Below are 16,009 nucleotides of genomic sequence, written 5' to 3'. Positions count from 1 at the left end.
CACACACACACACACACACACACACACAGTCAGATGGCATGACGTTACACTCAGTTCATCTCTTCCTCTACAGTCATACTAAACACGTGAGACAATCTAGTGACTGGGTTAACAGCTAAACTGACCATTACCTCGAAACAATGTGATATCTGCTATAAAAAGCATGTGATGTTACGCAATAAGGTGTTTAGTGTTAAGAACTAACACTAAAAGTGTGCGTGCGGGTCACTCACATCCGTAGAAGTACTGGTCCACAGTCTTCAGCCAGCCCACGTCGTCGTGTGTGTGAGGAACCAGGTGCACGTTGAGCATCGAGGGCTTGGTTGCATGACAGGACTACACAAAGACACACACGTTAAGGGCTTGGGTGCATGACAGGACTACACAAAGACACACACGTTAAGGGCTTGGGTGCATGACAGGACTACACAAAGACACACACGTTGAGGGCTTGGGTGCATGACAGGACTACACAAAGACACACACGTTAAGGGCTTGGGTGCATGACAGGACTACACAAAGACAGACACGTTAAGGGACTATAGAGATGTGACTACACAAAGACACACACGTTAAGGGACTACAGAGATGTGACTACACAAAGACACACACGTTAAGGGACTATAGAGATGTGACTACACAAAGACACACACGTTAAGGGACTATAGAGATGTCCTGTAATAACATGACAGGACTACACAAAGACACACACGTTAAGGGACTATAGAGATGTCCTGTAATAACATGACAGGACTACACAAAGACACACACGTTAAGGGACTATAGAGATGTCCTGTAATAACGACAACATAAAGAGTTTTGTCCAAACTCTGCTTTTGGCAAATATATTTCCCATATGAAAACACTAACTTTTACTTAGAGGCAGCACGATAAGTCTATTAATGAGAGAATTGGAGCCTGTCTTACACGGAAATTGAAAGTTAATTTAAAAACCGAATGTGTGTGTTCATAGCGTCCTGTAATAGTCTCCCACAGGCTGGTAAAATATTATAATATTATAATTATAAGTATTATTACAGGCCTGTAATAGTCTCCCACAGGCTGTAAAAGATCTACAATCACACCCGGATAGAAACACACCTCACCTTGTAACCACATGGTTCACTATCTTGTGAGTTTTGGCCGAGTGGAAAGCAGAAAACGCCACTTTGAAGCAGCAGGGCGAGCAAAAGCAGCTCCTGCACCACCGCCGCCATCTTGGAAATAAACACACGTCACATGACTTTGGTTTTTATTTGGTCCCCGTCACGTGCCTTTCCCACGCACGCCCTGGGAGGGCGGGGTACGTTGTTATGGTGCGTTCGTTTATAACTGGGAGGTGCAAATTGCGACTTGCTACTAGGAATGATTAAATAAAACACCTCATGAACTCGCACTTCCTCATCGCAAATTCGGATGTTTCTCAGCCCCCAGTTGCTCGAATGCACTAGATATAACTAGATAACTGTGATATAATGGTATATAGATATAACTAGGTAACTGTGATATAATGGTATATAGATATAACTAGGTAACTGTGATATAATGGTATATAGATATAACTAGATAACTGTGATATAATGGTATATAGATATAACTAGGTAACTGTGATATAATGGTATATAGATATAACTAGATAACTGTGATATAATGGTATATAGATATAACTAGATAACTGTGATATAATGGTATATAGATATAACTAGGTAACTGTGATATAATGGTATATAGATATAACTAGGTAACTGTGATATAATGGTATATAGATATAACTAGGTAACTGTGATATAATGGTATATAGATATAACTAGGTAACTGTGATATAATGGTATATAGATATAACTAGATAACTGTGATATAATGGTATATAGATATAACTAGGTAACTGTGATATAATGGTATATAGATATAACTAGGTAACTGTGATATAATGGTATATAGATATAACTAGGTAACTGTGATATAATGGTATATAGATATAACTAGGTAACTGTGATATAATGGAATATAGATATAACTAGGTAACTGTGATATAATGGTATATAGATATAACTAGGTAACTGTGATATAATGGTATATAGATATAACTAGGTAACTGTGATATAATGGTATATAGATATAACTAGGTAACTGTGATATAATGGTATATAGATATAACTAGGTAACTGTGATATGATGGTATATAGATATAACTAGGTAACTGTGATATAATGGTATATAGATATAACTAGGTGACTGTGATATAATGGTATATAGATATAACTAGATAACTGTGATATAATGGTATATAGATATAACTAGGTAACTGTGATATAATGGTATATAGATATAACTAGGTAACTGCTATAATGGTATATAGATATAACTAGGTAACTGTGATATAATGGTATATAGATATAACTAGGTAACTGTGATATAATGGTATATAGATATAACTAGGTAACTGTGATATAATGGTATATAGATATAACTAGGTAACTGTGATATAATGGTATATAGATATAACTAGGTAACTGTGATATGATGGTATATAGATATAACTAGGTAACTGTGATATAATGGTATATAGATATAACTAGGTGACTGTGATATAATGGTATATAGATATAACTAGATAACTGTGATATAATGGTATATAGATATAACTAGGTAACTGTGATATAATGGTATATAGATATAACTAGGTAACTGATATAATGGTATATAGATATAACTAGGTAACTGTGATATAATGGTATATAGATATAACTAGGTAACTGTGATATAATGGTATATAGATATAACTAGGTAACTGTGATATAATGGTATATAGATATAACTAGGTAACTGATATAATGGTATATAGATATAACTAGTGTAGCCGGGTAGCTTTAGGACCCAGGAGTTTTTAGGCAGCCTATTGAGTGCCACTTCCTTCCACCTCAAGCCCCGCGATAATTCAGGGTAGCGTTTGCTAACAGGCGTGTGCTAGTCGTTCCGAATCGCCTACTACCCTACTATATAGTATGCCAAAACAGAATGTAGTATGTCCCAATACATAGTATGCCACATGCAGTATGGCAAAAGTACCAGGATGACCTACTACATCCGGTCGTATTTTGCAGTGTGCACGCCCCAAGCCCCAAAGTGAAGGCCTATTGAACCGCGCCATCTTGGCTAGATTTGTAGTCACTTGGCTATTTCCGGTGACTTTTGACTTGCGCAGTTGAGTTTCTCTGGCCGACGCGCGTCCACGAAAAAGTTCACATTTATCTGAAATGTAGACGCGCGTTCCCTGCTCTCTCGGCTCTCCCCGCTTTGATTTAGCAATGAAAACCGGCTTGCATATTAACCTGTTTTTGTCAAATATATCAATTGGAGAAATTATTTTTTGATCCTGGCATCTTAGTTTTAACAGGTTAAATATAACTGAACATGTTTCGTTTGCTAGTAGATGGTATTCATTCCGTTCGCGATAACGTTATTGCAGCCAGGCTAAATTCCTCCAGGGAGCCAGTGACCGGCGAGTTGAAGAGCTTCACTCCCCGCCAGCAGGAGCTCTGGCCGCGGCTACCGCATCTCGGATAACCCGCTGAGTTCCTGGCTGCTATTTCACACTCGCCCTTGATCAATCCCAATACCGATCCATGGTAACAATGAATCAATCGTTCAGATCAGATCGGAAGTGCTGCATGCATGTTACAACATCATTGTTAGCTTTATTAACATAACCATAGCCTACATTTATCTCTCTAACGTTAGGCTATCCATCTTACACCAGTCGGCCATTCGATAGCTGGAAGCGGTCAACGCCAACGTTGACTGAAAACACCCAAACTCAGTGTATCGTTTCATCTTCATGCTACACATCAACTCCTTTACATTGTATGTGAATAAATTCCTGTTATTCTAAAAATATCCCATTTCTGTCCATTCCTGGAAAAGGCTAATAATTGCTGTCAAATGATCACTCCAGTTTATCACCGTATCCCATACCGCTCAAAAAGGGCTTAATACATACAACAAACTGATCAGGCTAATCATTTTTTAATGAAAATGACCACAAGACAACCTCCTGTGCATAGTTGAAATGGTATCATTTCAACTATGCACAGGAGGTTGTCTTGTGGTCATTTTCATTAAAAAATGATTAGCCTGATCAGTTTGTTGTATGTATTAAGCCCTTTTTGAGCGGTATGCTTGTATTAATAGCTTATAGCTTGCCATACTCACCAACCTTGGGACCTCAGAAATAGGGAGCATTTCCAAACCAAATTGCGGGGGGGGGGGGGGGGGCATTAAAAGCATTACAAATTAGACATTAAAAGCATTAAAACGAAATGTGAAACATTATATATATATATATATATATGTGTGTATGGAGCAATTGTTTTTAATGTCCGACTTTTGTCTGTGCTCAGTAAATGTGCATCTGTCCTAATTTATTGTAGCCTATCTATCTACTACACAACCTAGTTCAAATTTATGAATCTCCCGCGGAAGTCAGGAGGGTTGGCAAGTAGGCTATGGTCACTGCTCCCCAGTAAAATTGAATAATTGAGGGGTTACTTACAGTACAAAAAAGTACAGCATTTGTAGAACTCGGATGATACTACATAAATTGCCATGCAAAGCCAGAGACTGTTGCTTGTAGACGACAAGACTGCTGTAACCATTCAAATGTGGAGGCTACACTGCATTGAAGGTGGGTTGGCTTACTTGACACAGAACACAGAAAACGGACACCACAAAAAAGGGCTTAAAGCAGGTCCTAAACAGCAGCAGGTCTGGTTGAGGTGTGAACTGGTCTCCTAAAAATGGCTTGAGCTGTGAGGATAAGAGGCGGCACACTGTTTCTGTTATTACATTTCAATAATAGAATATGACACACAAACCACTTACATACACACATACACATACAGCCCGTCTTGGTTTAAAGCCCACTCACCAACGTCAAGGTGCAAGCCTATCGAGTGGGAACACGAGACCAATCACGAACAGGACAAACTCAGACGGGACAACACAGCATACAAATAATCAAGGAATATGTATGTTGTCATGCTGTTTCACATTTCGTTTTAATGCTTTTAATGTCTAATTTGTAATGCTTTTAATGCCCCCCCCCCCGCAATTTGGTTTGGAAATGATCACGCCGCGGAAGATTCATAAATTTGAACTAGGTTGTGTAGTAGATAGGCTACAATAAATTAGGACAGATGCACATTTACTGAACAGCACAGACAAAAGTCGGACATTAAAAACAATTGCTCCATACACACACATATATATATATATATATATATATATATATATATATATATATATATAATGTTTCACATTTCGTTTTAATGCTTTTAATGTCTAATTTGTAATGCTTTTAATGCCCCCCCCCCCCCCCCCGCAATTTGGTTTGGAAATGCTCCCTATTTCTGAGGTCCCAAGGTTGGTGAGTATGGCAAGCTATAAGCTATTAATACAAGCATACCGCTCAAAAAGGGCTTAATACATACAACAAACTGATCAGGCTAATCATTTTTAATGAAAATGACCACAAGACAACCTCCTGTGCATAGTTGAAATGGTAGTGGGATACGGTGATAAACTGGAGTGATCATTTGACAGCAATTATTAGCCTTTTCCAGGAATGGACAGAAATGGGATATTTTTAGAATAACAGGAATTTATTCACATACAATGTAAAGGAGTTGATGTGTAGCATGAAGATGAAACGATACACTGAGTTTGGGTGTTTTCAGTCAACGTTGGCGTTGACCGCTTCCAGCTATCGAATGGCCGACTGGTGTAAGATGGATAGCCTAACGTTAGAGAGATAAATGTAGGCTATGGTTATGTTAATAAAGCTAACAATGATGTTGTAACATGCATGCAGCACTGCCCATCTGATCTGAACGATTGATTCATTATTACCATGGATCGGTATTGGGATCGATCAAGGGCGAGTGTGAAATAGCAGCCAGGAACTCAGCGGGTTATCCGAGATGCGGTAGCCGCGGCCAATGCTCCTGCTGGCGGGGAGTGAAGCTCTTCAACTCGCCGGTCACTGGCTCCCTGGAGGAATTTAGCCTGGCTGCAATAACGTTATCGCGAACGGAATGAATACCATCTACTAGCAAACGAAACATGTTCAGTTATATTTAACCTGTTAAAACTAAGATGCCTGGATGAAAAAATAATTTCTCCAATTGATATATTTGACAAAAACAGGTTAATATGCAAGCCGGTTTTCATTGCTAAATCAAAGCGGGGAGAGCCGAGAGAGCAGGGAACGTGCGTCTACATTTCAGATAAATGTGAACTTTTTCGTGGACGCGCGTCGGCCAGAGAAGCTCAACTGCGCAAGTCAAAAGTCACCGGAAGGCCAGAAAAGCGCAACTGCGCAAGTCAAAAGTCACCGGAAATAGTCAAATGACTACAAATTTGCCAAGATGGCGCGGTTCAATAGGGCTTCATTGTTGATAGCGGCCAGTGAATGGAGTGGCTGTATCCAGTTATATTAATACATCCATGGTGCACGCCAGCAGGCTTTTCTGGCTATTCTGACCCACAATCCTTTGCGCAGCGGTAATGTGCGTCACATGCGCGAGTTGACAGCTGTAGACGAATGTCGCGTTATGGACAGCGACGGATGTGGGCTAATTTCAAGGCGCAATGTTATGACAAGGTAGTATGTCCCAATTGGATGCCTACTGCTTGCAAAGTACGTACTTTCTAAGGGCAGCTGTAGTAGGTACTGGTAGTAAGAAGTAGAAGTATGCGATTCGGAACGCAGCTTGTTCGGTGCTGTGAGCAGTGCGGGAGGAAATTGTCTGCGGAGTGTTTGATCTGATTGATGTGTTAGGCATTAGCCCAGTGCTACTAAGGTAGGCTTATCTATCATTACGCTGGCACTAGCCATCTTCTTTTCATTTGAATTTTGGTTGACTAATGTTTTTATCATATGTAGCAGCGGTTTCCTCAACTTGCTGGTGACTGTGGGCAAGCGTTGAAGAAACCGGGTTTTAAACCCAGCAGCTCTTGGTACGTTTTGTTAGGTAGGTTAATTAAAATACACTTTGAACTGTGTTGCTTGTGAACTGTAACTAACACTAATCTCTGGCCACAGGTAGTGTCCAGCGACTGCCACTGTTTTTCCCATAGATGTTAGGGCCATTAAGTTTGGTTTTGTTACAAAGACTTGTTTTGAGTGTATTAGTTTGGCGCCTAGCCTTTATGCAGCGTATTGGTTAGGCCTGGCTTGCTAACCTGGTGACATTTGCAGTGAGTGTGTTTGTTATGGGGTTAGCCTAAAACGTTTGGTGTGATTTTCAGTTGTGTGATGTGTGATGTGTGCTATCCATACAATTTAGTGTGATTTATTATCTTTACCCACGTATGACCTCCTTAACGCACGTGTGATATAGCATGCCCCTCCCAGGTTAGGAGTTCACCCAACAACCATACGCGCAGTCCCAATTACGTCCTGCCCCTGCCCATAGCGTTTATTCTTTTTCTTATCAAATGTCTATTTTTATATTGTGTGATGTCTGTTTGTATGCCGTAGAGACCTGTTGATTAAATAAACCATTGTATTTATACTTTTTCTACCACTGCCTCTGCTGTAGTTCATTTAATTGGACAGGACATGTGTAGGGAACCCAGCTTTAGTTATAGTCTGCTCGCTTGAGGGCCTCTCACCCCTATACGTGAGAGTGGCGTTGTCGAAACAACTAACAGTAGAGTACCACTGCGCCACACTAGGTAACTGTGATATAATGGTATATAGATATAACTAGGTAACTGTGATATAATGGTATATAGATATAACTAGGTAACTGATATAATGGTATATAGATATAACTAGGTAACTGTGATATAATGGTATATAGATATAACTAGGTGACTGTGATATAATGGTATATAGATATAACTAGGTAACTGTGATATAATGGTATATAGATATAACTAGGTAACTGGGATATAATGGTATATAGATATAACTAGGTAACTGTGATATAATGGTATATAGATATAACTAGGTAACTGTGATATAATGGTATATAGATATAACTAGATAACTGTGATATAATGGTATATAGATATAACTAGGTAACTGTGATATAATGGTATATAGATATAACTAGGTAACTGTGATATAATGGCATATAGATATAACTAGGTAACTGGGATATAATGGTATATAGATATAACTAGGTAACTGTGATATAATGGTATATAGATATAACTAGGTAACTGATATAATGGTATATAGATATAACTAGGTAACTGTGATATAATGGTATATAGATATAACTAGGTAACTGTGATATAATGGTATATAGATATAACTAGGTAACTGTGATATAATGGTATATAGATATAACTAGGTAACTGTGATATAATGGTATATAGCTCGAATGCACACAGGTCGGAGGTAGGTATTTTGCCACTTGCGACTTGCCACCTCCGACCATAAACGAACGCACCATTATAATAAAGTCTTTATAGTCTATGGATATCATGCGTTTATTAGCTCAGTGATATCATGCGTTTATTAGCTCAGTGATATCATGCGTTTATTAGCTCAGTGATGTCATGTGTTTATTAGCTCAGTGATATCATGCGTTTATTAGCTCAGTGATATCATGCGTTTATTAGCTCAGTGATGTCATGTGTTTATTAGCTCAGTGATATCATGCGTTTATTAGCTCAGTGATGTCATGTGTTTATTAGCTCAGTGATATCATGCGTTTATTAGCTCAGTGATGTCATGTGTTTATTAGCTCAGTGATATCATGCGTTTATTAGCTCAGTGATATCATGCGTTTATTAGCTCAGTGATATCATGCGTTTATTAGCTCAGTGATATCATGCGTTTATTAGCTCAGTGATATCATGCGTTTATTAGCTCAGTGATATCATGGCGGAGGTGAGAACCGAAGCGAAACATCACGGAGGAAGTGAGAAAAAGACAATCTGATAAAGTTATGACAGTAGGACAGTGCACTTACTCACAGAGCCCGTGGGGGCGCAGTGCTTTAAACTAAAGGTATAATATGTTATGTGGATTAAAATAATTAAAATAAAAAATAAAACATCCTACAGCTTTGCAAAGGCTGCAGAGTAAAAGTATTGCTTTCCCATAAAAAATAATATTTTGTCTGAAATTATTACATTATGAAATTTTGACAGATGACAATGACACTCTGTTGATACCAGCCAATAGTATTACAGCGTTGGTACTGTCTTAGTGGAGGAACCAACCCTCAAAAAGAGCCTTAGTTTTGATTTTGCAGATGGTCTACACTGTAGACCATCTGCAAAATCAAAACTAAGGCTCTTTTTTTTAGACTCTACAGGTAGTGTCCCTACATCCCAAAGCAACCAGGATGACAATATTTGGTTCTATTTTGAATCAGCAGCCTCCTATAAAAGGCCTTATTATAGGCAGAAAGAGCAAAAAGTTATTTAGTATGAGGAATATTCACTTTTAATCCTGGTTCTGCTATTCTATCAGGGATAGAACAAAACCTGACCTTATTTTTTCTTAACTTTGACTTATCCCCTTCATAAAATGAATGATCAGACTTGTTACTTGTTTTGAAAAAGCCATGAAATTCTTCAATAAAGTGATTCACCACATTTGCAAAAAAGAGCCAAATGCTCCAGGCCTGCCCTGAAAAAGGAGTTCCAAGGTAATCCTGCATCATTTCCATCTACTGGTTGGATTTACTTTATATTTCCACAGATTGTCTACAGGTAGAATCCTAACACCCCAAACCAACCAAAGTGTCACAGTATTATTGTATTGTGAATCAGCAGGCTTTTATAGACCACTAGGCTGTGTTACAGACAGATACCTCAAAGTTTTTTTTCTGAGTTACTTCTAATCCTGCTGTAATAATACTGTAAAATGCCTTCATACAACACAACTGCTTAATAACAGAGGATATAATTTGCTACCATGTTTTCACCCACTTCACATTCATATGGAATCTATAGATGCCGATCAGGTTATATCTCATACACCTTAATGCAGCAGGAATGACAATTATTGTTATATTGGCAGGCTTCTATATGGTAGTCAGACTTAAAGTGCAGTATGGGTTAAGTACACACAGTGGAATACACTACTTTTTCTGTGCCATTCTTGAAAAATCATGAATTAAGTGCTTATTCTCAGTTTCATTTTTTTTTTTTTTTACTTTTTGTGATATTTAGAAATCAACAAGCTATTTGAGCACGGAGGGAGGAACTGAATAATTACTGGTCAAATTGTTTTCCAGGGGGGTGAATCAATCACTAGCATTAGGACAGTCTATGGAAGTGCAGGAGCAATATTCTGTGCAGTGCAATCCCACAGACAGACACTGGCACTTTCTTGTTTTATTGCAATCTGTATCATTGCAATAGAGATGGGTGAGATCTCTCACAGCTTTCGGTGAAGGCTGCTTTTTGAAAAGGACTGGCTGTAGGGATACATCATCTTTTAGTATCCAACCTTTTCCAGCTGGATTCCAAAAGAGGGGTTTAGCGACATGTGCCAATATGTCTCCTCAATAACGATTACAAAGTATTTGCTTTAATATTTGCAAGCAGAATTAAGGAAGTTCTGGATCCGATTATTGACAAGGCTCAATCAGGATTTATGAAAAATAGACATATCTCAAATAATGTCAGATTGGTTTTAGATTTAATTGATTATTCGTATCTGTGCTCTGATGATAGTTTCATACTTTTCCTGGATTTCTATAAAGCGTTTGATACAGTAGAACACAATTTTATTTTCCAAGCTCTTGAAAAATGTGGATTCGGTGATTTTTTCTGCAAAGCCATTAGGACCATGTATATGAATGGTAATAGTTCAATTAAGCTGATTTCTGGTACATCCCCTAGGTTTCAATTAAAGCGTGGCATTAGGCAGGCATGCCTGATATCACCATATCTTTTCCTTATTTGCACACAGCTTCTCAATATTTATATTAAAAACGATGTCATCAAAGGAATATCAGTTGCTGGTAGGGAGATTATTATCAGTCAGTTAGCTGATGACACAACCCTATTTTTAAAAGATGCTACTCAGGTACCCGTTGCCATAAATGCCATACAGGCATTCTCTAAAGCTTCTGGGCTTCACTTGAACCTTGCTAAATGTGAACTACTCGCCCTTAAAAGCTGTGAGATTCCATATATTTGTAATATACCCATAAAAGAAACGGTTACATATTTAGGAATTAAGATTATTAACAACGAAAATTCGAGATGTACCTTCAATTTTGATCCAATTATAGATAGAACCAAGAAAAAACTGAATCATTGGTTACAGAGGGATTTATCTCTGAAAGGGAAGGTTTTAGTGACAAAAGCAGAGGGTATTTCTCGTTTAACCTATGCAGCTATCTCACTGTATGTTAATAATAAGACTTCTAAAAGAATTGATAACATTCTGTTTAATTTCATTTGGAAAAATATAATACATTATGTTAAAAAATATGCCATTATGAACACATATGAATCAGGAGGTCTTAATTTCCTTGATTTCACCACCCTTAATAATACGTTCAAAGTCAATTGGATTAAACAATTTTTAAAAGATCCCACTTCGATATGGAATTTCATACCTCAGTACATATTCTCTAAATTAGGTGGCCTTGAATTTGTCTTAGTCTGTAATTATAATATTGAAAAGATCCCCCTTAAATTGTCCAATTTCCATCAACAAATGTTGCTCGCTTGGTCTCTTATCTATAAACACAACTTCTCGCCTCACAAATATTTTATTTGGAATAACAGAAACATATTATATAAAAAGAAATCCCTTTTTCTTGAGAATTGGTTCACAAATAATATTAGATTGGTGAAGCAATTATTCAATGATGACGGACTTTTGCTCAGCTATTCCGAGTTCCTGTCTAAATTTGGTATTCCTGTAACTCCAAAGGAGTATGCAGTGGTCATGGATGCAATCCCTTCCGGGGTCAGAATGCTCTTAAGAAATGCAACAGGATCTATGTTACCGGTTTTGAATCCACTCGATACTCCTGTGGGTAAGACATGTTTTTCATCTACTAAAAATAACAACAGAGGTGTACGCAGGTTATTTCAGAGTGATATTGTTTCTGTTCCCTATGTTGTTACTTACTGGAACAGCTTTGCAAAAGACCTCAATTGGAAATATATTTGGAATTTACCCCATAAGTATTTACTGACTAATAAAATAAGAGAAGTCTCCTTTAGAATTTTACACAGATATTATCCTGCAAATCACTATCTTGTCAAATTTAAGAAAGATATCAATGTTAATTGTTCATTTTGTAATGTACTCCCAAAAACACTTCTTCATTTATTTTGGCATTGCACTCATACAAAAAAACTATGGAAGGATCTAAGTAGATTTATTATTGATAATATTGACCCTGATTTCACTCTGTCTAGAGAATGTTTTGTTTGGTTTCATTAAAGATATTGGCAGTAAAACCAAAGAATATTATATTATTAACCTAATAGTTCTTTTAGCAAAATTTCACATTCACAAATCCAAATTTACTAACTCTAAACCCCTGTTCAAAATTCTAGAAAATGAAACCAAACAATAGATAAAGACTATTTTTTCCTCCAATAATAAGAAGGCTACGAACACAGTGAGTTTGTGCACCTTCTTTGATTTGTTTGTGTGAAAGGCTTGATATATGTACCCTGGCTCTTGTATTATTTTTTAATTTGTTTTATTTCATTCTTTGTATTGATTGATTGTTGCTCATTTGTATTGTTTTGTACTGTACATTTTGTACTATTTTGTACCTTGATTAATAAAGATTTATAAAAAAAAAAGAAAACGATGCGCACGTCAAAAGTTCAGTTTTCAATGCAAATAAGCGCATCGCAAGGAATGACCCAAAATATAAATAAAATAAAAAAACGTGTGCGTGTTTGGTGTGTGCGTGTGGGTGGAAGAGGGGGGAGAGAGAGGGCGTTTGGGTTTGGGATTAGGGCTGGAGGGATCTGAAAGGGGGTAGGTTTGGGATTAGGGCTGGAGGGATCTGAAAGGGGGTAGGCTTGGGATTAGGGCTGGAGGGATCTGAAAGGGGGTAGGTTTGGGATTAGGGCTGGAGGGAGCTGAAAGGGGGTAGGTTTGGGATTAGGGCTGGAGGGAGCTGAAAGGGGGTAGGCTTGGGATTAGGGCTGGAGGGATCTGAAAGGGGGTAGGTTTGGGATTAGGGCTGGAGGGATCTGAAAGGGGGTAGGTTTGGGATTAGGGCTGGAGGGAGCTGAAAGGGGGTAGGTTTGGGATTAGGGCTGGAGGGATCTGAAAGGGGGTAATTAGGGCTGGAGGGAGCTGAAAGCAGGTAGGCTTGGGATTAGGGCTGGAGGGATCTGAAAGGGGGTAGGCTTGGGATTAGGGCTGGAGGGATCTGAAAGGGGGTAATTAGGGCTGGAGGGATCTGAAAGGGGGTAGGCTTGGGATTAGGGCTGGAGGGAGCTGAAAGGGGGTAGGCTTGGGATTAGGGCTGGAGGGATCTGAAAGGGGGTAGGTTTGGGATTAGGGCTGGAGGGATCTGAAAGGGGGTAGGTTTGGGATTAGGGCTGGAGGGAGCTGAAAGGGGGTAGGTTTGGGATTAGGGCTGGAGGGAGCTGAAAGGGGGTAGGTTTGGGATTAGGGCTGGAGGGATCTGAAAGGGGGTAGGCTTGGGATTAGGGCTGGAGGGAGCTGAAAGGGGGTAGGTTTGGGATTAGGGCTGGAGGGAGCTGAAAGGGGGTAGGTTTGGGATTAGGGCTGGAGGGAGCTGAAAGGGGGTAGGCTTGGGATTAGGGCTGGAGGGAGCTGAAAGGGGGTAGGCTATTTCAGCCCGTAGGAAGCCAGGAGAGAGGGGAATGTTTGTGGAGTCGTAGGTGCGATTATCACAGCCTGGAACAGCGCTCTTCATATAGACAGGGCAGTATCCTACCGGACCACTGGTCTGCTTCGGTGATTACGATGACCATGCCGATTCTGGATCCATAGTATCCACATTAGTCAGCCCGTGTGTTGCAACGTTCACTGCGCGATTCACGTAACTTAATTCTAGCACATTTCACTGTTTCGTCCTGTTCGATCGGCTGCGCGTCTGACATGATGAACATCCAAATTCTCCGCTCTCACTTCCGCGTCACGGCCCCCCCCTCCTATGCGCTACCGGAGCCCAGGTATAGACCTACCTACCAGGTATAGACCTACCTACCAGGTATAGACTTACCTACCAGGTATAGACCTACCTACCAGGTATAGACTTACCTACCAGGTATAGACCTACCTACCAGGTATAGACTTACCTACCAGGTATAGACCTACCTACCAGGTATAGACTTACCTACCAGGTATAGACCTACCTACCAGGTATAGACCTACCCCTCGGTAATTGAAAGCCTTTAAAGGGACAGGCGCGCTTTCCCAAACAGGTTAAGCCGCTCTGTTACAACCTTAAGGTAAGAAAGGCGCTGGCATGGAGGGCCCTGAACGGCATGAAGTGCGTGGAACTCCAATCTCCCTCGACACATCAAACTGAGCTTCCTCCATGCGACCGTGGAGTCTGTCCTCCTATACGACTGTGAAACCTGGACCCTGAAGCCCACCCTGCAGAAGTCTCTGGATGGGTGCTACACCAGAATGCTGCGTGTGGTGCTAAATGTCAACCAGAACCAGCATGTTACCAACAAGCATCTGTATGGGGGGCTACCAAAGCTGAGTGAGAAAGTGGCATCCAGGAGGATGAAACTTGCTGGCCACTGCCACAGACATCATGAACTCCCAGCCAGCAAGCTGGTGCTGTGGGAGCCGACACACGGGCACCGATTAAGAGGACGTCCCACACCAACATACGTGGATGAACTGAGGAGAGAGGCAGGAGTGGATGAACTGAGGAGGGAGGGAGGAGTGGAGAGTTCTGCAGAACTGGCTGGATGTATGGACGACTGAGAGGATTGGAGACTTCGCTGTCAAGCTCGTCTGAGGACAACCTAATGAATTACACCAGGATTAGAAGAACTAAAAAACTTTGACGTATCTGTCTGTAACACGGCCTAGTGATCTATAAAAGCCTGCTGATTCACAATACAATAATATTGTGACACTTTGGTTGGTTTGGGGTGTTAGGGTTCTACCTGTAGACAATCTGTGGAAATAAAATAAATAAATCCAACCAGTATAGCATTTGTCGGGTTATCACTACCTCTCGAGAATGTTGGCCTGCATCTCTCTGTTGGCACCACAAGAGGCAGTAGTCCCAGCACACCAAAATCAAGAAGGACACCAAAATCAACCCGCCGATCTCCACTGCACAAGTAGAGTAGTGGTGAGATCATTGGACTCCCACCTGGGAGACGGAGACTGGGGTTCAAGACCCGGTGGGGATGACTTTATGGGACTATATATATATATATATTTTTTTTTTCTCTCTCTATACTCTCTCTCTCTACAGTAATATATATATATATATATATATATAGAGAGAGAGAGAGAGAGAGAGAGACAGAGAGAGTAAAAGCAAGCCTTTTAACACTTAGCTATTTACAAACAACAACGCCACCTGCTGACTCAATCAATAGATGTCCAGATAAGCCACTGTCTTGGTCTACTTACTTCACCAGCTAAAGGGAAGTGCATAGAGCAAATGGGAAGTGCATAGAGCAAAAGGGAAGTACATAGAGCAAAAGGGAAGTGCATAGAGCAAAGGGGAAGTGCATAGAGCAAATAATGACTTTTATCCACAAACAGAAGTTGAACCAACAGCAGCAAAATAGCTAACGTTACAGGAATCATTAGTGTAACTGCTTTAGCCACCGACAGCTACTGTTAATATTGCTGTTGCTAGTCGTGAGCTCATGAGCTAACTGGCTATTACGGTCTTATTGTGCTGGATTAGCATTGGAACTGATGTGTCCAAAGTAACAAGACCTATTTTAATTTATCAGACATTATTTCATGTAATTTCAGTTCACAGCTATTTCTGTGGCATGACTAGCTGATTCCGTCATACTAACCAGTCCTGAACAGAAA

General features: G+C 39.8%; 1 protein-coding gene across 1 annotated transcript in view; it reads right to left on the bottom strand.

Annotated features, from left to right (window-relative positions):
* The window catches only part of LOC311327328 (lysosomal alpha-mannosidase-like), a gene marked incomplete at both ends in the record, with an annotated part of 18,296 nt that extends 17,079 nt beyond the window's left edge, over positions 1 to 1,217 (bottom strand). The window contains 2 exons of the mRNA XM_084460360.1: positions 234 to 336; positions 1,107 to 1,217. Coding sequence (XP_084316486.1) covers positions 234 to 336; positions 1,107 to 1,217 — 214 coding nt within the window. The remainder of the gene's footprint in view (positions 1 to 233; positions 337 to 1,106) is intronic.
* Between the last annotated feature and the right edge of the window lie 14,792 nt (positions 1,218 to 16,009).

Source organism: Borostomias antarcticus (assembly GCF_949987555.1).
Source record: "Borostomias antarcticus genome assembly, chromosome: 31".
Classification (NCBI taxonomy): Eukaryota; Metazoa; Chordata; class Actinopteri; order Stomiiformes; family Stomiidae; genus Borostomias; species Borostomias antarcticus.
Note: the sequence above shows the minus strand (reverse complement) of the source record. Positions and strands in the feature narration are given on the sequence as shown.